Source organism: Aulonocara sp. 'chitande type north' Nkhata Bay, linkage group LG2 (assembly GCF_057382095.1).
Source record: "Aulonocara sp. 'chitande type north' Nkhata Bay isolate Kocher_YH1m ecotype deep benthic linkage group LG2, A_spYH_male_GT1.1, whole genome shotgun sequence".
NCBI lineage: Eukaryota > Metazoa > Chordata > Actinopteri > Cichliformes > Cichlidae > Aulonocara > Aulonocara sp. 'chitande type north' Nkhata Bay.
The window spans coordinates 27,782,506-27,806,955 of NC_141345.1; the positions used below are offsets into that span (position 1 = coordinate 27,782,506).

Below are 24,450 nucleotides of genomic sequence, written 5' to 3' on the forward strand. Positions count from 1 at the left end.
CCATTGGATGCAATTTCGTTGAAATCTTTATTCAGAAAAAAACATATTAACATTATTTATAACTGTTCGTTTGACAATTTTGATGTCATCAACATACATTAACACAAAAATATGTGGCTTAGTGTGGTAAGGACGTGGAGTAGGCTACAACCGACAGAAAAAAGCAAAAGGAACAAAAAAGGACAGATAAAAGAATTTGCTGTTTTCTAAAAAATAAACACATCAGCAAAGTTATCAGTGAGGAAGGCCGAAGAGATTAAAGTACCATCTCTTTGCTGTAGCTTTGGAGGCAGTCATCAGTACCGATGATCAAGTCTGCAGTCCGTTTATGGTTGTTTAAAAACAACGAAACCTCATACATGTCAAAAACCGAGCTGATATATACAGACACCATTTAGGCCCTTAGATTTTTTTGTCTTTTTTCTTTTAATGTTAATCACAAACATTCCCCATTCTTCTCAGTTTGCAGTTTCACTGAGCAGAAACTGATTTTGTGGACGGCTTCATTCGAAAAGTACGTGTTAAGTGTATGAACCGAACACCGGTAAACATGCTTCAGCGTCCGAAGACACAAATAAATGTAAGGGAGCTCGGTCATCTATGGTTACTCGTGCTGCAAAGGGCCCCCCGGGGGGCCCCCGAAGCCTTTGTACAAGCTGGATCTAAAATGGTTACGAAGGCAGCCAAGCCAGTCAGTGAGTCAATTTATAAACACCTAGGCTAAATCTGTTTGACATGCAGCATTTATCATTTGATTGCTGAAATTATTTCTTTTATAGATTTTTTTTCTTTTTAGTAATATTTTTGCTTGATCTGAGTTTAACATGTTTAATGTCAGAGTAGCACACAAAGCAGCCTCAGACCAGAAGCAGAAATCAGAGACGTTCGGGTCCGTTTGAGCAAGGAAAACAAGAATTACTGAAACGCACTGTGGACCATATATGAGCGCGTGTCCTCATGTTAGGCCATGGTGGTATAGTATCATCTGTTAACTTCTCTATCTGCAGGACTGTAAATGTTTCACGTCGCTGAACGCAGCCCAGTTTTTGGTCGTCTCTCCTGATTCAGGGAGAGCTCAGAGGCGTCTGGTGGGCTTAGGGAGAAGGGGGGTGGGGTCCCATCCTCGTACATCACGCAAATCACTTTACCTCATCCTCTTTAATTACCATCATCATCATTTAAAAAGAAGTTACATAAAACAGAAGAGGGAAAGCTGATCTGAAATGATGATCTGATCTTAAAACAAAAAGCCAGTTATATAAATGCCCCATTTCTTATCAGTGCCGCTGGTAGACAACCACAAAGGGTTTTTGTTACACAAAACAGTGGGCAAGGGATAAGAATAGGATTTGCTTGAGCACACAAATACAGAGAGCAGAGGAGGTGGAGGAGGAGGTGGAAAAAAAGTAAAAGAGCATGAAGAATTAAAAAAAAGAAGAAGACAAACATGTAAACGTCTCTCCACTCTGGGGCCGAGGGTGTGATCCCTCCCCTCAGGAAGCCGAGCTGCAGCAACGAACGAACCATCAATCCAGAGGCTAACAATCAGGAAATCCACTGTTCGGACAATTTTGCAATCCATAATCCGTTGTGTAATCCAGCCTGTTCCCTTCCTAGCCCTGCCGAGGGCCTTGCAGTTCTGGAAGGCTGAGGAGGAGGTGAAGGAGGGACGTGAAACGCTGTGTATGAGTTCTGATTGTGTGTGTAGGTATGCGTTTTAGGCATCTCTTGGTCGTGTGACAGTGTGTGTGCATGTCTGATAGTGTGTACATTCTGGCATAGTTGTGTGTTATTGGGTGTAAACTCATTTGTTTTTGCCGCTGACATCCATTCACTAATGCATCTCGGAGTTGAGTTTGTCCTGGAAGATGTAGAGATTGTTAGTGGCAGCGATGGCAATGATGTTCTCGTTCGGGTGCCAAGCCGTATGGAGGATCTTCTTGGTGAAGTCCAGGCTGTCCACACTGATATCATCCTTCCGGCGTTTTCCTCCCGCGGCACAAACCCTCCGCGGCTTCAGCACGGCCCTGGGTTTGCTGCTCTCCCGTGACGCCTCCAGGGTGACGTCGCGCTTGGTGTTGCGGTCGAACATGCGGAAGAAGTTGTTGTAGGCTCCGGTCATGATAACACTGTACAGAGCACGAGGATAGGAGAGATCCAGTTAGTCTAAAGGCAGTTTTCATGCTTTCATCACATCATTTCTAGGGTAAGCAGGTATGACTAACGGATGGCTGTAAGCTGGAAACACACATCCATCATCAAACATCAGGTACCTGTCGGAGCCGTTCCAGGCACACTCAAACTTGTCAAAGATGCAGTCGTTCTCGTAGAGAGAGCACAACTTGCTGCGGAGATAATCATGAACCTGTAGGAACACACACAAACAGATATGATTACAATCGAGCCCATCTCACAGCTGCATTACTCCCAGGTATCGACTCTCAGCGTAAACTATAAATAGAAGAGTGAGCAGAAGACACACAAACACACATACCAAGCTCAGCACAACCAAAACACATTAAATATGGGCATGCTGTAACACAATCCTCCCTGAAGGAAACGCTAATAAGACACAACACCAACCTTCAGCAATACAAGGGCCAGGAGTACATTTTAATCTACCCTCCTTTCCATATCACTAAAGCCATTAACATCCAGCTCTCTACAATCGCACCTACCAAGGGTGCGATAATAGAGACACACATATATTCTTACACGCACACATACACTGACTTATAACTGCTTTTCCTTGTGCTTTTATTCGACCTGCCTGTGTCAGCACTGTGTCTGCCCAGTGATGCAAGGAGATGAAATCTACACCTCCTCTTCCTCCAGGTCCTGTTCTCTCCATTGAGCCCCCGCCCCAACCCCGCTTTCCACATTTTGCATAAAGTCAGCAGCCAGCAGCCACCTTGCAATCAATAAACAGTCAAACTGAGGTCGTCTCACGTACATCAAAACCAGTGACAATTTTGTTTTTCCCTTTGGGTCTTTCTGCACAGGGGAAAATGATACCGTGTCAGCTTGAGCTGAATATACAGTCCTCTTCCCACCCCCCCAGTCTGCATGATTTCTGATTTAGAGCATGGCACCTCATTCCTCATGAATTTGTGCACATTTTTCATGATCCAGGGGGGGGGGGGTACAGGTGTAAATTTACAAAATAGATCCATAGATAAATAAATAATAAGGTAGCTTAGCCTTTAAACCCCCCCACCCCAGCACCCACTTTCTGCCCACATACAATGGATTTGGAATTACTCCGTTTCTTGCATTAATTTGTCATGAAATACAATCTGATCTTTTTCTATCTAACAAAATATACACAAACATGAAATTGCTAATGCTAGTGCTGGAGCAATAAAATAATAGAACCTCAAACAAAAGGAAAACTGAAAGATAACATGGAGTGAAGCCTGCAAGCTCAGGCAGACAATTCCAGGTGTGCCTCGTCACGCACACCTAACATGCATCACTCTCCTCACATAACAAACCAAAGATACCCTCCTGGTTTGATGGTCTTTTTAAGTTATAAATTTCTCCCTTGACAAGTCCATCCCGCTATTGGCCTGCATCAATGCTTGCCATTTCAACGCCTCCACAATCCCTGCATCCACCTTTAGGCTCCAGAGGAATATGTACTCACTTTTCATGTCGTTAGCTTCATAGCATAATTGCCTAAGTCATTTGACTAAGTCAATGACTTAGGCACTTATGCTATGAAGCTAACGATGTGTATCATTATTTGTGTGGAGTGATAGGCTCAAAGCACAGACACCACGCTCTGACAATAGTCTTCCCTGACAGATTTCGACTGGAAGATGTCGAAGCAGGTTCAAATCACAATGCTTTTTCTACTCTACACACTTTGGGCTCATGTTTTTGTGATCGTTATACAATGCCCCTTTGTACTGTGTGTTCTTCCCAAATGGTGTGATCAATCCAAACACCACTTTCCCAGCAGTGCCATACAGTTTCAAGTTGTCCTTTAATAAATTTCAAATACAAAGAAAGAGGTGTCTCTCTGGAGGTTTTCCTTTGATTTCCTTCTGTGGGCTCAGTTCTCCATAACATCATAAAACAGACCAGCTTCACCGATTCCTTTCAGCTTTGAGCTGTCTGGGTCTGCCCAGCTTACTAAATTAACCTCAATAAATTCTAACATGTCTTTTCTAAAAGGCATGATTTCCAAAAGCTGATGCTGCTGTTAACTCCTGACTCCAATCAACTCTGCTGTTAGCATAGCAGCTGGAATACTTTTTCCAAACAACACCGAGTGTTTAAATAAAGTATTGAACAAAAACAAGAGCAGGATTATTATTATAGTTAAAATAGAGTCACTATCTGTGACTTAGATGAAGACCTGACCATGTTTTTATACATATTTATACCTGAATGCAGATATTTTCAGAGGCCACCGTACGCTGCATCCTCTGCAATCCTTCTCTCTAATCCTACCATTTACTCTCTTTTATTCATCTCTCCTCCTCACATCACACCATCTTCATACTCCCTCCCAATTCCTCACCCCTTTTGTCCCTCCTTCCCCCCTTTCTCTGCTGCATTGCAGATCTAGGTGTCAGCCACTGTGGAAGGTATCCCTCCTTCACGCTTTACTTTATGAGTGGAGGCTCGGGATCCTATAAATAGCTCCAGTGCGTCTCAGCCTCCCACTCCTGGCCGCCTCACAGGCCCTCACACGTCAGGCAGGAACACATACACAAACACGCATGTTCACCCACAGGCCTGAGGCAGGAATACTAAACACATACTGGAAAAAAAAAGGAGCTGATAAATAGTTTTAGTGCCTATAAATGCATAACCAGAAGCTAGCGTGGCCACTTAGAAGTGACACAGGAGAAAAATTGAGCATGTATGTGTAAATAATAGCATGCGTAAATATTAAAAAGCTTATTATTTCATGTGTATATCAACACAGCATTTTTAAGCCCCTGTAAATTAACTCCCGCATACACAACATACTGATAATTTACGGTTTTAATTTGGGTTTATTCATTTCTTTGACATACAAAGAGATTACGATCTTACATTAAAAAACGTCGTGAGGATTCTGCATCAGTGAGGGGAAGTGCATTTTCTCTCAATTATCCTTAAAAGGTTTGGGAAAAAATCGAATCATCTGTAAGTACTGTGATTGTAAGAGACAATCTTACGCTCATGACTCATTTCGTTCTCCGATCTTGTATTTCTTCCATAACGACAATGCCCTCTTTCAGTAAACCGTTAGTCACCTCGCCATTTGGACAACACAACTGGGATTTGGTCAGTGGTAATGATGACAGTTGATAGTTTGGTGCTGGGTTTCTTAGTAACACCACCCACTACAGTAACAGGTTCAGGCCTTTTTTCCCCTTCCCTTCTTTTTTTTGTTTTTTTAATATTACCTAAGTAATGAAAAAAAAAAAGGAATTTTCCCCATTTGATGCCTTGATGATGTAGAGAGTTTTGCACATATCAGTCCAGAGTAAGGTTAAGATGTGCAAAAAAAATGGGGTGCCAGTAAAGCTCACTAGGCTGAATCCATCCCAGAGCATTTGCTGCATGTCTTCCCCCTCCTCTCTCTTGCAACTGTGCAAAGTCCATAGCAGATCGTTTTCATAGCCTTAAAGCTAATCAAGGAACCTGCTGTGCATATGTAATGTTTCTCCTTTGTTCAGTGTGTTCTTTAAATCTCCTACAAATAAAATAGAAGAGCTTAAAGTTATAGAACACCAATTGTCAATTGTATTATTTGTGACCTGCAAGGATCCCTGACCCCTGGGAGCTCCTTAACCTTGATCTATCCATTTCTCATCATGGTAGCTGAGTAAGACAGAATACAATATATTATATTCATCCTGGTGTTTCTTGTCATTTATTGTGACACTGCCTCATGTTTTTCCACACATCGCCAGTCACACACCTGGTATGTCTCTAGGGGCTTGCTCTCCATGTTGAGATCCCAGACTTTGGCAGTCAGGTAGTCTCTGGTGAGCAGGTATCGACCGCTGTGGCTGAACTTGACGTCCGACACAGAGGAGATAATCTCGGAGAAGAAAGAGCGGGCGCTGGGGTCCTCGGGCTCCTCAAACACTGGCGAGTGGGAGGGAGACAAAAAGGCGAGAGAAGGAGAGGTCAGCGAGTGCCGTTAAGCAAGATGAAAGGCAGAAACACAGTTGGATATGTGTGCTTTTATCTCGTGTACAGAGATAAATCTCTCAGATGACTCATTATGTTAAGTGCCATTTATGAGACAGAGACCACGGACACGGCTTCTGTATCTTTCTGTAGAGGTGTTGCTGTCTGAATACATCAGTGTATAAACATTAGCAAATGTCAAAGAGCTCTATTAAAGTTCCTCTAAACACTGAATATGAAAAATAAAATGAAAGATCTAGCTGCTTGCTGAGCACAGCTTGTGCAGGAACACTGCAGCAGTGACTCATGATCAAAGCTGTAAACTGAATGCATGAAGCATTACAACAGGAACAAAAAGTGGGAAACAAAGAAAAGACAGGCAGGAAAGCTTGGCTCACAGTTCCATAAGTATTATTTATGACCAAAATGTCAATGAACATTTCACTCTTTTAGTCAAATTTTGCAGCCATGTTGTCAATATATGACAACATACCGCAAGCAGTCGAGGAAAGCGTGGCTAAGATTCAGTGACAGGGATTTTTCTAAGGCATACATCAGTTTCCAAACAACAAGCTGACACAATACTGCATGTATGAGACTAGTCGGGATTAACATTTACATTTTTGGTGTATGAACTAAAATGGTTTTGTCGACGTTACCAACAGAAAAGAAAAAGATGAGATTGTTTTATAGCTCAAAGCCAAAAATACAATAAAACATCAGAGCAGACGCCTGCAGAGGCTGTGTACAGTCGTTTGCATGACATCTGCTGTGATGTGAAGAATTTGTGGCCTGAAAAATTCTCATTCACATCACATATTGTGACAAATGCTGCAACCATCTTCCATGTGGTGACTTGCACAGTGAACTACTGCCGGGATGTTTTGGGAAGTGAGACAGAAAGAAATAGTACGTAACCTTTTACACGTTTAATGCGTCAAAAAATTATTTAAAAGAATGACATTGCTTTTATAATGCACAAATGACTCGATGTTCTGAGAAATGAACGGAAGTGATTGAGAGAAAACGTAAATACAAGAAATATAGTGCCATGACTTGAATTGTTGCCCCTTAAGGACGACAGATTTATGGAGCAACTAGCCCTGTTCTGAGGTAGAACTAAAAATTATTACACAGAGTAGAAAAGGTCCAGAAGTGATAAATCATACTTCTACAATGTGGGGAAATCATAATTCTTACAATTTATCTTTTAGGCCATTCGTTTAGTATTATTGTACCTTAAGTTTTGCCGGCTGTAGATGAGTAAAGCTTAAAATTGGGCACAGCAGCACTTTGAACTAACATGCTCAAAATGCCTAAAAACTTTAACAATTTGTGGTAAAGTAAAAGTCTGGGAATACCAAAGCAATAAAAAATACACACAAGAGTTATCAAGGAATTCCACTCAATACCACAAATGCAAACCTCAATTTTAAAAATTTAGAAGAAAAATCAGAGGATAGAGATAAACCCAGCTTACAGAAAAAAGCACTGCCATTCCTCGCTGCTAGTTTGGAGCACCTGCTGCTCAGGAGTTAGAGCAGCGAAATGGTTGTTTACTCTAGTCTGCTTGTCGAAGCATCCTTGGGCAATATACTGAACCCCAAGGTGCCTCTGATCCATCAGTGCGAGCATGTGAATGCTAGGGCACAGAAAAAGAAGTGTTTGTGCTTGAATGTGTGTGAATCCATAAATGGACTTTGACTGCTCAAATAGAGTAGACAAACTCTGAGTACCAGTCCATTCCATTTAAGAAAAAAATACAGCTGTTGTTGAATTTTGGCCTGCTTGAAGGGTTAGCATACTTATCTAAAAGCTTAGATCTTTTCTAATCTTTGCTGTAAAAACTATAAACATGCAACATGCGCGTGTCCATCATTTCTCTCAGCACGTTTTACTCACATTTAGAGTGCTTGTCACACAGTGCTGCTTCTCTCATGTCACAGAGGCGCAGCGTGCCTTTACTGCTGCTATAGACAAACAAGTTACAGTGGTGGGGATGAAACTCAGCCGCTGTGATCACCTCTGTCAGATCCTCCATGTTGGCTGGCTTGATGTCCACAATGTCTGATGGAGAGCGCCACAGCTGAGGAAAACTCTCAAAGAGCCAGCTTCTTCAGGCCTGCGCTTTATAGACTGCACATAATTAATTCATTTATTTATGCATTCATTCATCCTTTTATTAATTTAACTCCCTAACTGACTCAATGAGAAAATAATTAAACTGATTAAAATAATATGGAAACACACACAGGCCAATAATCTACAAACAAAATATAAACAAAAGTTTATATAAATGTATACATAGCCAACACTATATCAATAATTCACAGCAGGAATAAAGCAAACCAATATAAATATATCTAGAGGGGATTGTTGGGAGAAAACTAATTCCATATTCACATAAATTGTAATATTATAAATCCTGTCTGGGTCAGGGATGCGACTGTACTGTGTCCTATTGAGCTGGATTAGAACTCAGAAAAGGGCTGAAATATTTATGCAGCCACTGAATTATTCATTAAGATACATTTTCACTCCTCAAGAATAATACTCCCCTCCCCCAGCACTGTGTGTGTCTTTGTGCATATCTTCATACAACAAAGTGGGATTTGCAGAGCTTGTTGCTTTGTGTGGGCAGGAATTGATTGTTGAGTATGCATGCATTAATGTATGCATTCATTATTGCAGTCCCTGGGCTTTGACAAATATATGCCTGCTTTATGTGCGTACACACATAAGTGTTTGTCTTCATCTCCTCCAGTCTTTGTGCACGAGTGCTTCGAACCATGAAGGATACTGAAGCTACGGTCAGTGATGTCCAGATGCCAAAGGTTGATTCTAAGGTCATCCGCTGACATGTAGGTCTCATAGTCAGAGTTGACAGAGATGGAGTTGATGTGGTAGGTGTGGGCATTGGCAAAGACTCGCCGAGGAGTTACCTCCACCATCAGATCCATGGGCTTCAACACCGGCACCTGGAAAACCCCAAAGAAAGAACAGTTTAACATTTATTCTGAATGAAATGAAAGAAGTAGAAGATATACAGAGTGGAATAAACTGAAATAATTTAATTGTATCATAGTTAATATTTAATGCATTACTTCCTTTGACATCAATAATAAAGGAGCAACTCTCAGGAGTGAAACTTTAGCAAGTCCAAGTGCTCATTCGGTCCTTCACTCATTTAGCTTCATTTTAAAAAGCTGTTTGTCGACACATGCTTACATTTAACAAATTCACCCACACAAAAGGGGACTGCACAATATTGCATGGTTAGTTTTAAATTTATGGCTTGTTTTTCTGCATACTGCACAGTGTTAGAATCACTTTTTATTATTATTATTAACCTTTATTTAACCAGGAAAAGTCCCATTGAGATTAAAAACCTCTTTTGCAAGGGAGTCCTGGCCAAGAGGCGACAACACGTTGAAATTACAAAGTTACATACATATTATAAATAACAATTACATTTTAAAAACATTTTTCTCTGGCTCTCTCAATCTGGACTTAAAAGCATTTAATGAAATAAGATCTGCTATCTTCCAGTCTTTTTGCATCATGTTCCATGTGAAAGGGGCAGCATAAGTAAAAGCCCTCTTTCCCAGTTCAGTTCTGGCAAATGGAACATTGAGCAATAAAAGATCGCTTGAACGCAGGCTGTAAGAAACAGTACTTCTCCGTGTGAGCAGATCTCAAATGTAGGTGGGCATTTGTCCAAGCAGGGCCTTATAAATAAAGATGCACCAGTGAGCAAACCTCCTGGAGGACAACGAAGGCCATCCCACTCGAGCGTACAGATCACAACAATGGGTCAAGGCCCTACAGTTTGTAATAAACCGTAAGGAGGCATGATAAACTGAGTCAATCTTATGAAGACACTGGGCGGAAGCATTCATGTACAGCAGATCACCATAATCTAAAACAGATAAAAATGTAGCATTTACAAGACGCTTTTTTGTCTCAAAAGAAAAGCAAAATTTGTTTCGAAAGAAAAATCCCAATTTTAGTTTGAGTTTTTTCACAAGATTGTCTATGTGAGGTTTAAAGGTCAGAGAATCATCAATTAAAAAGCCAAGATATTTATACGTATGCACCACTTCTATGAGGTTTCCCTCAAGAGTGGACACCAAGGGGACAGTTTGAGGAAATCTCTTCATGTTTGAAAACAACATTAGCTTTGTCTTTTCAGCATTGAGAACCAATTTCAGCTCCAGAAGTGTGTGCTGAACCACGTCAAAAGCTTTCTGCAACGATTCTATTGCCTTTTCAAAGTTTGAGCCAAAGGATTAAATAACTGTGTCATCAGCATAAAAATGCATACTAGCATTGGACACATTTTGTCCCAAATCATTTATATACATGATGAACAGCAGAGGTCCTAAAATTGAACCCTGTGGCACCCCAGTGTGAATATTCAAAAGTTCTGAGCACAGATTTTCACATTTAATGCATTGAGTCCTGTCACTCAAATAATTAGTAAACCAGGAGACAACATGTCTAGACAGCCCCAAAGAAAGAAGCCTATGCTTTAAAATGGCGTGATCCACAGTGTCGAAAGCTTTTGACAGGTCAATAAAGAGAGAAGCACAGTGCTGTTTTTTATCAAGAGCAACAAGTATGTCATTTATCACTTTTGTGGCAGCCGTGACAGCACTATGCTGTTTTCTGAACCCAGATTGTAGTTTTGAAAGAACTTCATTAGAGTACAAGAACTCTTTTAATTGCTCACTGACGAGAGACTCAAGGACTTTTGCCAAAACACACAAGTTTGATATTGGCCTGTAATTAGTCAAAATGGCCGGGTCGCCTCCTTTTAATATTGGCGTAACAAAAGCAGACTTCCAAACAAGTGGAATTTCTTTATTTTGGATTGAAAGATTAAAAAGGATCGTAAGAGGTTGTGCAATGTAATCAGCTGCTATTTTCAGAAAATAGGGCTCTATTAAGTCTGGCCCTGGGGGTTTCCTGTGATCTAAGGCTTTAAGAGCTTTATGCACTTCCTGGACAGAAAAAGGAGAAAAATCAAAAAGCTCCCCAATATATGTTTGGGGTTCTGTGCAGGGAATCATGGGGGCTGCTCCAACAGAGTTAAATAAAAAACCAGTAGCTACAAAGTGCTTGTTAAAGCTGTTTAAGACCTCAGTCTTCACTAACATTGGTTCTCCTCCAAAAGGACAGAGGTGCATTATAACCAGACATATGGAGGCACGGTGAGTTACTCTTATTAAGAGTTTACTGCTGATAGAAACACTGAAGCTTTTAACTAATTAAGATCCAGTGTAGACGTTTTCTCCCTGCGCTGTAGTGAAGGATACAAAAAGAGGATTTCACCACCCCCACAGGCTCACACATACTCGCATGTTCCTTGTGCCAGTGACCCATTTTTACACATGCAAACACATCTGTACTCACTGACCCAGTTTTATTTCCTAACCTGAGAGAGAGAGAGAGATAGATAGATAGATAGATAGATAGATAGATAGATAGATAGATAGATAGATAGATAGATAGATAGATAGATAGATAGATAGATAGATAGATAGATAGATAGATAGATAGATAGATAGATAGATAGATAGATAGATAGATAGATAGATAGATAGATAGATAGATAGATAGATAGATAGATAGATAGATAGATACCTGTAGAGAGGTGACTGTGGAGATATCCTTGATTCGACCCTCTTCATCCTTCAGGTTGTATCCTTCTGGCCGTTTGTCTCTTTCACTCACCTTCCACAATTTAATGGTCTTATCTGGAAAACGGATAACAGGGCCATTAACTAATCAGATAAAGGTGCTTGTTGAAATGCTTTGATAATAAGAGACTCTACCTAGATGTGATTAAAAACAATCCCAGAGACCAATATGGGATTTCATCACAATCAAAGCTACAATCATTAAAACTTACAGTAAACTGTTTTTGTTTTGTAATAAAAAAAAAAATACAAACATTTATATTATGTACTAATTTATCACACAGTCAGGTTGGTAAGGAAGCGTGGACTCTTTGTATTATACTGAGAAAATAGCAACAACAAACATGTCAGCATGTTTGCTACTCCGCTGCTGAGGCAGGTCCTACATATTTCATGCCTTCAATTATAAATAATAAAGTACTTTAAAAAAATCAATACTCAGGTTCTCAGGGTAAATATAAACTAAAATAAGTACCGGTATTCCAGCCATAAAATGAGAGTGTAACCTCACATCCTAATGTACTACAGAGAAGAGTTGCAACACAAACAGAAACTCGTCTGCGATTAGGCAAGGGAAAATCTGCTTCTGACTTAAGATCTTAATTACGAGACGTTCCTCACCCACACAAACATGTTAACTCCTTAAGCCAAAGGCTTTTTTTTTTCAGTTCAATCAGTAACAGCGCCACAATCCTAAAAACCTCATTGGGTAAGGAACATTGGGGCAAATTCAAATTTATCTTCAAGTGGTAATTGGGAGGCAAAATTTTGAATTTGAGAGAGCATAGCATCTTTACAACAATACAGGAGAGCCTGGGAAATGGAAGACCTCCAATGGCAAATTAAAAAGAAGTGACACGCAACATATAGTAGTTTTAGGAGGCCTTGCCATTAAAGCTGTTTGGAGCTTTAAAGTGGGTCACACTCATTAATTTTTTTAAGAAGACAGGTACTATTTTAATAAGATACGGTCTGGCAGTGCTCAGGTGTAAAAGGGTAAAGGAGAAGCAACAGTATCTCAGAAACATGCTCTTAGATAATGCCTTCAGAAAAAGCAATCATTTAAAGTGGTTCACAGCAAATGTAGAAAATATCAATCACATCAGCTTCCAGTTTTCTCCAGGGTGTGTATGCAGGAAGCTCTCACCATTGGTGGAAAGCAGGAAGTGTGCAGCATTCTGCTGAGGCAGCCATCGAATCTTATTGATCTTCTCCTCAATCTCCAGACTCTTAAGATAGTCGAATTCGGGCTCATGGCTCTGAAAGGTGCTGTAGACATTGTACTCTCCCTGGGAGAAGGGCTCAGTCTTGCTCTATAAAAAGAAAAGGAAATGAAAGAGAAAAAAAGGTAGATGAAAGTGAAAGATGTGCATGTTCCATCACCTCGATGTTAATCAGAAACTGCTTGGCATGGACTCCGCACAGCTATAATGACACACTCTCTGACACAGCAGGAACATCAAGTATTTATCAACCAATATAGAGTGTAGCTGGAGGGGAACCAAGTGCATTCATTGCTACCCTCACAGCTCAAATGAAAAATGTTATATCTGAATGTGCTGCATGAGTGCAAGTGTGTCAGTGTTGGTGTGGTGCGCATGTGTAAGTACCTCAGGTTCCCTCTGAAAGATGACCACACGGCCCCCTTTGTCTCCCGTGGCCAGGAGCTCTCCAGTGTGGTTAAACTCAACAGTGGAGATGATATCAGCTGGAAGTATAAAGACAAAGATGAATGCAGAAAGAGAGAGAAGAAGAGAAGGAGATGTGCAGTATGAGAGTGGAAATGACAGTGAAAGAGAGAGAAGGAGTAGCCATTAGCCGCACATCATCATTCATCTGTATAATGTTCATCTCACACTAAATTATTAAACCAAATCAACAGTCAGTGGATTAACATGTAAGTGGATTAAAATATGCAAATTCATGTTTGGAATGAGACAATATTTGATAACTGTTGCATAACTGTGCTTGAAATTGAAGAATGAGCTTTATAAAGAACATGCAAGTACATGAAAACAAAGGAAATCAACCGCACACACAGCTGTTTCACAGTAGGCACAGGTGCTTTCTGTGTTCCACTATGATACATACACAATGACGTACAAGACTACAGAGTCACTCGGGTTCATGTTTTTATGCTGGGGTGAATGCGTACTCCTTGGCCTCTATTAAGGGCATAAACAACTGCGTGTTTAAAGTCACGACACAGTGAGTTTTAATCGCTAATTTCATATAACATTCATTTGTATATTTACCTCACAGCTCCCATCGCTCCCTAAACAATAACCCAATGGCTCATTTAAAGCGCTAAAATATCGGCACATTATTATCCACTTAGCATTTAGTGCAGTGACTCAGTGCTTTACGTGGTCCATTCTGTATAACACAATACACAAAACATGAAACGGAAAAGTGCACAGTTGTGTCGTCAAAAGAAGAGCGTGTGAGCGCGTGTGAGGACAACTGGGACCTGTGTGTGGTTCAGCTTTGCATGTAATCTGCTCCCTGTTCCTCCGTTCACTTGTCCTCCTTTCACCTCTGCCTTTGTGCAGCAGATTGAAGATTTAGTTGTAAACATACAATAGATTTAGAGACAAAGCTGCTTGAAAGTATCTGTGCTTAAACCTCTTTCGGATAGATTAAACTGTAAGGTTTGGTAAAAATGATGAGTGATGAGAAGGTATGTAACTGACCCGGCAGGAAGCTTGGCTAAGTTATAGTACTATTCCTCCAAGATCACGAATGCCATTGTGAACAGACACATTTAAAATATATATATATATATTTTACTCTATTATCATTTGTTTTGTTATAGTCCTTTATTCGGGAAGTAACATAAACCTCACTTAGGATAGTGTGAAGTTCAACAAATAGCAAATCAACAAACTTACTGCAGCTGAACGAGAAACAGTTCCAACATATTACCTCTCACGAACCCACAAATTGTTTTCTTTTTAATCTAAAGAACAAAAAATAAGTAACAAATGACTATGGAGTGCTAGATGTGCTGATGTAGGCTGTTTTCATTTGTTTTTACATTTGCCATCATGGTTTTTCTTTTTACTAAATTAATCTTACTGCAGGCGTTAGCCCTTTGCTAAGAGTAGGGAGCAGGTGGAAGAGAACCTAAAGAGGTGAAGAAATGTACTGGAGAAAAGATGGATGGAAGTCAGTAGAAGCGAGACAGAATACATAGTTGTGAATTAGAGAGAGAGATACTGCAAGAGGCAGAGGTAGTAAAGTTTAAAAACCATCGGAAGCAATGAATAGAGCACAATAGAGGTAAAGAACAATTTGCAGGTAGGGTGGAGTGGGTGGAGACATGTGGTGATTTGTGACAGAAATATAGCAGTGAGAGAGAAATGGAAGATTTACAAGACGGTAGTGAGACCTGCAACGATGTGTGGTTTGGCACTGACAAAAATACAGGAGCCCAAGTGGTGGCAGAGTAGAAAACATTCTCAGTTTCATTTGGAGTAGCTGACAATAATAGAAATGAATATATCAGAGGGATAGCTCAGGTTAGCAGCTTGGCAACAAAGCAAGAGGCCAGGCAGAAGGAAACAAGAGAAGAGTCATGGATGCAGTCAAGAAGGACATGCAGAGGCTTGTTGTGATAGATGGTGCTGCTAGGGATAGGGCGAGACGGAAGCAGATGAAACACTGTGATGACCCCACAGAAGATGATGAAGAGGTAGATGATGATTTATACTGCTGACAACAGCCAGACATTTAATGCATTAACAAACACTTCTCCAGTTATCTCAACAATAATCTCGGTTTCTGTCCCACATAACACTGTTTAACTTGTGCATCGCACTGGGCTGCTGACCTAAACATACACACTGACCGAGTATGGAAATAATCATGATAAAAACCCTGAAACTGCAACTGAAAATTCACTGCTGACCACAAAAATAACAACAAGGCATTGCAGCGTCTACTGGATTTCTCTATACAGCACATGGTGTTGGTAGAAAAGAACATGGCTCTTACTAAGCTTTGCTGTAATAAAAATAGAGCTTGGAGAGTGTATTTATTGAGTCGGAGTGATTCAAAGCTGTAGCCTTGCCTATTTTGTTGTGGCCTTGAGAAAGAGAGATTTTATGATGAGGAAAGGCGGGGACTGCTCTTCAATCTCCACGACAACACAACCTCATTCACCCTCATACATTCTGTGTATCACTTCTTACCTCTTTCTTTACTTCAGCCATCTTTCTTTATTACACACACTTTCTTGATCTCTCAGATGCTGCAGAACCTTTCTTATTATTCGGTGACAATTTCCCCCTCAATGTTAGGCTCTCTCTCATTCCCTTTCAACCCACATGTTCTTTTGTCATCTCTAATCTCCTGTTTGCCAATCTCTCTCTTTGCCCCATTTCTCTGTCTCAGTTTCTTCTTGGTTGTCTCTGCACATTCACCTCTCTTCCTCTCTCCCTCTCTCATCCCTCCCCCACAGCACTCTGCTGCCTAGTGTGCACAAGAAGTGGTGATGCTGGTGGTGGTAAAATGGAAAGGATGGTGAAGGGAAAGGACTAGAAAGCTGAGGCAGCGGTGGTGATAGTGGTGGTGGTGGGGCTCCTCTAGTGTGTAGCGGTTGCCATAGTAACAAGCAGAGCCAACCAGTGGAGACGGTGCTGGTAAAGGTTAGCCATATATGGAATCTGGTGAAGGAGGAAGTGGGATTCAGCAATCCAACCCTCACAGGAAGAAGGAGCGTGGTAAAATAATTATGCTGCTCTAGTTCTGTCCACTAACAAATGTTGCTAAATTAATACCAGGAGATGAAGCAGACGCTGTGATCCTAATTGAGGATAGGCAGATAATTAAGGGATGCACACAGACATGCAGACCCCTGTGTATGCAGTCCAATTCACAAACGCGCATATGTGCACCAGAGGGGCTTTACGTGCACATGTGCATAAAATAAGGCAAAGAAAATGTGTGAGCTTAATGCTCCGTGCGTGAGTGAGAGGCTGGATGCATACAGACAACTGTGTCTCCAGTCAGGTCACAGTCAGAAAGAGCTAAGCTAAGCAAAACCATAGGAGCGGCACACAGTATAGCTGAATAAAATATGGAGCACACACTCTCTCCTGGCTCAGCCTCAGTCTGTTCTCAACCTGGATCCTCTTCTGGTCTTTTTGTTCCTCTGTTTCCTTTTTGTGCACACACACAAAACACACACCCATCTGTGTCTTTCACTCTTTTTAATAGAGGAGAAAAACACCTAATAAGAATCTAAGCAACAACTGCAGAGATAACTACCATCATGATCACTGTGGTTCTCTCCCAAGAAGTATTGCTGTCCAGTTCACTTGTGTGTAAAGGCAATGTGTGTGCCATTGTGAAGCTGTAGGTTTTTGTCTTGTGGATAAGTGTGCTACAGTGCAGCAAGCTTCCTCAGTCTGTCTCTCCCACAGACTGTCCATTAGCATCAGCAGTCTGACTCATTGCCACACTGCAGAAGCTGAAGGAACACACTGTGACTGCAAGTGCATGCGCTCACACATACAGCACAAAACAACACACAAACATGAATGAACCCAATGATACAGAAAGATATAAAACAGGCACAGGGTATGAACACCAAATACACAAACACTGTAGTGTTTACGGACAGCAGTGCCTTAAAAATCACAACATAGTAAATACAAAATTAACTGTTATTAATTGTATGGCTTGAATTTTGGGGATGCTGGTTGAACAAAGCAAATATTTTTTAGATGTCACAGTTTTCTCACAACATTAGCAGTGAAAATAGCTGACAGATAGAACTGAAGTGATCAGTCAGTTAATTTAATTGTCAGTCCGAAGATGCAGATCAGGGTGGAGGTAAAAACACAGGGAGGCAGAATTCCTGTTTTGGGGGGTGTGGGGGCAGAAAGGGAAGCAGACATCCTACAGGTCCAATTATAGATATCTTAGGTCTGGGTAAACACGGACCATTAGAGCCAAGCCAAAAACATACGCTCCTTAAAAGCAGGGACAAGCCACCACTCAGCAGGAGATGTGTGTGTGTGTGTGTGTGTGTGTGTGTGTGTGTGTGTGTGTGTGTGTGTGTGTGTGTGTGTGTGTGTGTGTGTGAGCTGTAGCTCAAGCACCACGCATTTCCTGCATACGTGTGCACAAGTGTGTGTACTCAATTACCCTGTAGAGAAATAGACGGGTTGGAGGGAGTGAGGGAGGAGGAGGGGAGAGCCTGCCGGAGGGAGATGGCAAATTGATCCCTGTCCTGCAGTTTTGGAGTTATCTGGGAAAAAGAACTGGCGCATGTGTTTGTTAGAAATGCACGTGTGTGGAGAGGAGTGATTTAAGCCCAGCACAGCAGGGAGTCTGCCATTTCTCTGCACAAATATCAGCAGAATAGAGGAGCTGGTGTGAGCCTAATGGTTATAGATATAAACAATTAGAATTACAAAACAAGCGAGCTGCTGCGCCTGTAGACTATACACTTGTAATCCGGTTTTACCAAGCTGCAGGAGCTTCTTCTGACTACACGTGTTCTCAAAGCTGCTTGTGATTCATTTTTGATTGTAAAAAAATCTATTTTTCGGCAGATTTGTGAGACTAGCATGAAAAAAAAGATGAGAGGCTTAGTATGTTTACACCCCGTCTGACCCCAGTGATATTGAAAACTCAGAATATGTTCCGACAGCTCATAAATGTTGAAAAATTAATCCTTCATTTTTTTTTTAAAAAACAAACAGAATTGCCTTTTAATGCATTCCTCTGGCCTTCTACATTTATTTGCATTAATAGATCAGTCAATCCTGAATTTCTTTTGCACAAAATGCAGAAAATTCACTGATTTTATCTTCTTGGAAATTAAATGTAACTGTTGTCTGTAGTGTTTCACAAAGCAAAGCAATTATATGGATTGCTTGTCAAGTAAACCAAGCAATTCTCCAGGAAATTCAAAGCTTTTTTCACAACTTTCAGACATTTTACAGACGACACATTAATAAAGGTGATGGAATGAAATGAGAATGGGAAAAAAATGCATTTCCAGGCCTTTGTGTGAATGTCTACACAGATTTGATTTTATTCCGTGTGTGCTCGTTTTCATGGATGTGAAGTGCCCGTGTGTTTTCTCCCTCAGTATAAAATAGAAGAAAGATAGCAATGCTTTTAAGATAGCAATGCTTTGAAGGAGGCGGGGTGTCATCTGGTCAAACTATTTAAAGAAATCAATCACACACACAATCCGAGCAGGCAGACTGAGATAAAAATAAAGAGCTGGATATAAAAATAGTGGCACATAAAAAAGGATGAGGCAGACAGACAGAGACAAAGTGATGTTTAAGATATTTATAACAGTCAGACTCACATGGAAATGCACTTGACTCAAACTACTCCTTCACACACACACACACACTTCTTTCAAACACTCACACACTCTCACATGGAGCCATTAGCACACAGATGTGCACACATACAACTCTCACATCTCACACTGGGGTCATGTGGCACATTTGTGTGACATAGATATGACCTTCGGGATAGAAGAGGATAGAGCACACACCTTCAGTGTAAGAAGCAAAAGGCTCAGGCTCCAGAGAAAGGGTAGTGATGTCGGAGCACAGGACCTGGATGGGGCTCAACATCCTGGGGGAGGACTCCAGGGTGGAGAGGGGTGGACAGGATGGGGCGGAGCTCTTCAGGCTATAGCCAGGAGCAGCCCTGCAAGAGGAGCAAGGATGGACGGAGGGGGGAAGGAAGGGAGGAGGGCAACAGGGAAGCAGAGGGTGAGGAAGGAAGGAAAATAAGAAGGAAAAAGGACCAGGGCAGCAAAGGGGGTTGAAGGCGGGGTTAAGGGTAGGGACTGAGTTACTACATTACCACACTTGGTCATGAGTACTCACCAAAGAAAATCAGCTGGTGGTGTATTCATGATCACAGAATAACATATTGGGTTTGGTGGGAAAAGCTAGCAACACATGAAGGATGAACACAGGAAGCTAATGGGACAAAGTCTTAAGCATGTATTGTTTATTCACTTTCATTTAGCTTTCCAGGTAATCATTAGTGTGCATGGCCCAGGGAAAGGCTACTCGGTCACATTTTCCCTCGTGACCAATTACTTTAATGACTCAGAACTTGCCTTAGAATAGTCTTTAATGACATATAATGTGGAACATAATCAAATCTCCCCATTACAAGTTACTAAACAGGGCAAACATCCAAAGATATTCAGTGTAACACAGTTTTCATTTTTAGAGATACATGTGGAATTGTTATATGACCATTTAGTGATTTTTTTTATTTTCAATTTCTGCTCGAGTAAATAATAATAATTAATAATGGGCACTCTTATATATAGAGGCATAGGATAATAATGGGGTTATTTTTAAAAATTAGAATTTGTTACTCGATTCATTGAACCAAATGAGATACTTTTGAAGGCAAGGGAAGTTTGTGGACGATGGGGAGTAAGCAATGTATGTAATTCAAGAGAGGAGGGACTGCAAGGAAGAGGGAGTTTAAGCATCCCTCCCCTGTAGGAGTTACAGGGGAGGGGAATCCCCACTAGAAGATCTACAGACACACATTTACACACATAGACACAACACTTGCAGACACACATCCACACAAATTCAAACCTGAACTAACAAAAAGATGCACACACACACGAATATAAATGTAAACACAGGAAAAAGAAAAGAAAGAAAGATGGAAACACACACATACAGGCACACAACCAGGAGACAGCAAAATAAACCCACGAATAAAAATCACATGTACCATCTCCTTCTGTGTGTCTATACCAAGCTCGGTTTTCCCTCAGACACGCGTACTGTGTTTGAGCAGTCTTTAGAGCACTGTTGGATAATTGTTAGGCAATTGTGCCACTTCAGCACCCAACAATGCTGTGTGTTGCATTAGAGACCAGACAGGGGAAAAAGGGGCAGGTGGAAATGGGGAGGCGGAAGGGGGATGGGGTGAACATGGACGAAAGGTGGAGGGAGTTGGAGTGGATTCCCAGATTTATTGTTTTTTGTTTTTTTGAGATAGAAGAAATATTTGTTGGTCATCTGGGGAACTCCTGAACGTCCTCTCCATTAAAGCTCACAATGCGCTGCACGGCCCGTCACACCAACAGTGCTGAGCAGTGTCCACCTTGGTGTGAGCTCATCAGCAATTCAGTCCTGAATAATTCCTGTGTGTGTGGAATAATTAATACTGCCATTATTGGTGGGTGGAGATGATCTGCCAATCACTCTGGCCAAGCATGAAAAGCAGCATGTTTAGCATTGCTGGCTGTTACTATAGCAATAATGGATGGGTGTAGAGAGGTATTAAGGGGTATTAAGGCTAATTTTTCTTTTTCTTTTACCAGTCACTTACTAAAAACCTTTTTCCTGAAATGGATACAATTTACTAATGGAAACACAGTATATGTAAGAAGAAACAGAAAAGCACACCTTCACATACAGACAAAGACATGCACAAATGTAATCTTCAGTGGTGTGTTGAATACACACAAGAGTATTTGCACAATCAACAGGCAGCACTACAGTCTCCCCTGACTACACCATGTGCTTCTGTGCAAGGGGAAATTATGCCACAGCACACACAGAGGAAGCATAATTCCCTTTCTACAGTGATAGGAGGATCACAAATAAGCTCGCAACACGTTCATGACCCCAAAATGATAATCCGCTGTTCAGGTCTAAGGCGCGTAGCGAACAATGAGCTGAGTGTAAGAAACAGACAGACGAGGCAGGAAAGCAGACAGGTAAAGCCAGCATGCAGGTAAGATTAGTGGTGGTAATAAGATAAGTAGAACGTGGTTATCCACGGTCATAATCCATCTCCTTTATGCTTTATAAAGAAACCAAAGAAATTCAGTGGTTTGTACAGTTTTGTAGGCTGCTGGGTTTGTCAATATACCCCCTGCCTTAGATCATGTATTCAATCTGACACCTGAGCCAATTATATAGAAGAGTGGGGGAGCAAACAGGGAGAACACGCGCGTCACATACAAGAGCCGACATGCAATGCAAGTACAAAAACAGTGTGGTGGAATTTTTATGCCTCGTAATTCTGGAAAATTCTCTGACACACAAACACAAATGGAGACAAAAGTGAAGACACTCTGGCATGGGCCAGATCAATTCCTCCCTGCGGTGTGACAAAATAGCTGTGTAACACAAAGTAGCATAAACAAAATAATGAATGAAAAGTGCCGGGTGGGAAAAAGGAAATAGTGTGAGAGGAGGGGAAAAGTTGCCTTAGATGATATAATTTTGCGACAAAGAATGTTTTGGTGACTAGGGCAGCTCCTGTCTGAACAATAATTAACTTATAGAAGCTTAGGAAGCTGCCCTGAGCTAGTTTTGTCACGCACTCTGTCTTACTCACACTCCAAAAGTTCAATACATAGATACACACTTGCCTGAAGGAAATACTTCAATACAAAGAACAGACACATACAGCTTCTTGTGTCATCTTCTTACCTTCAGTCACATAGTTGTGGTCGGGGAGGAAGCCGTGGTGGTTGAGAGCTGGGGTGGAGTCAGTGTCTTCGCCCATCAGCGGGGCCTGGGGGAGTGCCCGTCTTGGTGGGGCAGCGTGATGGTGGCAGATTGGTGGCGAAGGGGATGGTGGTGGGGATGCCGTTCAGCACAGTGCCCATACTGCTGCCCGCCTCCTCAGCACAGGGGCGCACAGCTTGTCATCCTATACTTAAGTAAGGCTGAGGGGGAGGGAGTGGGGCAGCCCCAAAAGAGGGATGGATGCACCAGGGAGTCCACAGAAGTGCTTCTGAGAGCCAGATGCAAACCTGCAGAAAGGGGATCATTTGGAAACAGTTCAAAAACTACCAGTGGTGAGCTTGATTTGTACCTCACAAGAGCACACATTAGTCATGAGGCAAGGAAAATCAAGCGCACTCCGAGTCCCCCCTGCAGTTGCTGCGTCCAGGTGTGGCCGGACCGATTCTGCTCTCTCACAAACACATGCAACATACACAATCAATGCGCACTCAGAAATGGGAAAAGTCCCTGCTTGTTAATGGATGCTCTAACAGAAGAAGAGGAGATGAGGAGGAGGAGGAGAATGGGGGGAGGGGAAAGAGGGATGAGCAGAGTCCCTGATCGTGGCATCTGCAGTGCTGCTGCTGCTTCTGCAGTAAACTCACACGCATGGACACACATACACAGTGGGGATAAACGCAAAGGGACAACCACTCACTTTGGCAGCTTAAAAGCCAGGTACTCCTCAGTGGATCCTCTATGAATAATGTCTTTTTCCTCCTCACTGGCTAACTGTACCTCTGTCCCACTGGTTTCTCGACTGTTCCAGTATGAGAAGGAAAATCCTTCTGGTCCTGCGTTCTGCTGCAGTCTGTGCTCTGGCGTATGTATGAAAGGCAGAGTGAGAGGTAGAGGAAGGGGGAGGGCAAGAGAGGAGCTTTTCTGCTGTGCTGGTACTGTGTATGATGCATCAGCGAGGGCCCCGCCCACTGTCTAGCACAGCCAATCATCACAGACTAGAGATCTGCTTGACCACTGAATGCAGGTGATTAATAATGATAAAGAAGCTGAGGATAGAGGAGTGGGTGGCAGAACGGAAGTGGTACAGCGTCTAATAAGGTTGTGATTAATGGGAGAGAAAGCAGAGAGAGCAGGAGAGTGTTTCGCCTGACTATGTGCTCAGTATGAACAACAGAAGAGTGACGACTATAGCCTTTACCTGGAGACAAAACTGAAGTAGCAGACAGACTAATACAGTCAGTTAATACACACTAAAAAGCAGGGACAGGCAACAATTTAGTTAGTTTGTTTTAACAAGTTTGAGCTGTGTCTAAAAATAACTTTATCAAGTTACCATTCTACAAAGTGTTCCACATCGTACTATCCTAGCTCTGTCCATCCACATTTTACCTTAAAAGACTTTTTCTATATCCTCATATGATGTGTATTCTACTATAAGCTGCAGACAGTGTAAACAAAGTTGTCTGAGCAAATGTGCTGGACAAATGATTTGACACACTACTAACACAGTAGCCAAACAGCAAAGCACAGTAATGCCCAGTAAGAAAAGTACCAAATAAATAAATAAATATGAAGCATGAATGAAATGCTTCAGATGAGCTGTTCTACAGAGTTGTGGGGATTCATTAAACAGCTGTTCCACTTGCGCTTATCAACCATATTACCCATCCTTACTCCGGGGGATCAAAAATGACCACACGCTAAAGGAAATAGCACTTCAGTTCACACACCAATGCTCGAGTGGACACACACACACACACACACACACACACACACACACACACACACACACACACACACACACACACAGACAGTGGAGTTAGCACAGCAGCAGGGAGTGAGGGGCTGCCAGTGACAGTTGGTGTCATCACTGGTGCTGGCTGTCTGCCACCAGGATTTAACCTTCCCCCTTCCCAGTGAACAAGAAGAGCTGTTTATCTGACTTACTCCAAGACTGCCAGCATTGCCCTCCCCCACCCACCACTTACCAATGATGAGCAATGCGCCACACATTGCTGCCATATCTGACCTTCTCTGTGCCCCCTGCCAGCATAAAATATACCACAAACCCCTTTTTTCCCCATGCATAGGTATAACTACCTGTACAT

At 41.8% G+C, this 24,450-nt stretch overlaps 1 protein-coding gene across 2 annotated transcripts; it reads right to left on the reverse strand.

Moving 5' to 3' along the window:
* Positions 1–8: 8 nt before the first annotated feature.
* LOC147338063 (serine/threonine-protein phosphatase 2A 55 kDa regulatory subunit B gamma isoform) lies at positions 9–23,501 on the reverse strand. 2 transcript variants are annotated; one of them, XM_086314999.1, is made up of 11 exons: positions 23,040–23,501; positions 22,304–22,629; positions 19,369–19,526; positions 13,451–13,548; positions 12,988–13,153; positions 11,785–11,897; positions 8,939–9,116; positions 8,041–8,205; positions 5,924–6,093; positions 2,274–2,365; positions 9–2,129 (listed from the first exon to the last, which is right to left on the reverse strand). In XM_086314999.1, exons 3-11 carry the CDS (start codon positions 19,448–19,450, stop codon positions 1,835–1,837), a joined length of 1,359 nt encoding a protein of 452 aa, XP_086171125.1. In that variant the 5' UTR covers positions 19,451–19,526; positions 22,304–22,629; positions 23,040–23,501; the 3' UTR covers positions 9–1,834. The 2 variants fall into 2 exon arrangements, with proteins under 2 accessions (XP_086171125.1, XP_086171134.1); XM_086315008.1 differs by lacking the exon at positions 19,369–19,526 and having other exon boundaries at positions 23,040–23,499.
* Positions 23,502–24,450: the final 949 nt, after the last annotated feature.

What these genes read in the sequence shown, in the direction of transcription:
- LOC147338063 (XM_086314999.1), bottom strand. Translation starts at nt 19,450, where the DNA reads ATGTTGAGCCCCATCCAGGTCCTGTGCTCCGACATCACTACCCTTTCT. An exon ending in CCACAGTCACCTCTCTACAG is followed by an intron (nt 9,117 to 11,784) that starts GTATCTATCTAT and finishes GGGGTTTTCCAG; the next exon opens with GTGCCGGTGTTGAAGCCCAT. An exon ending in GTGTGACAAGCACTCTAAAT is followed by an intron (nt 6,094 to 8,040) that starts GTGAGTAAAACG and finishes CCCACTCGCCAG; the next exon opens with TGTTTGAGGAGCCCGAGGAC.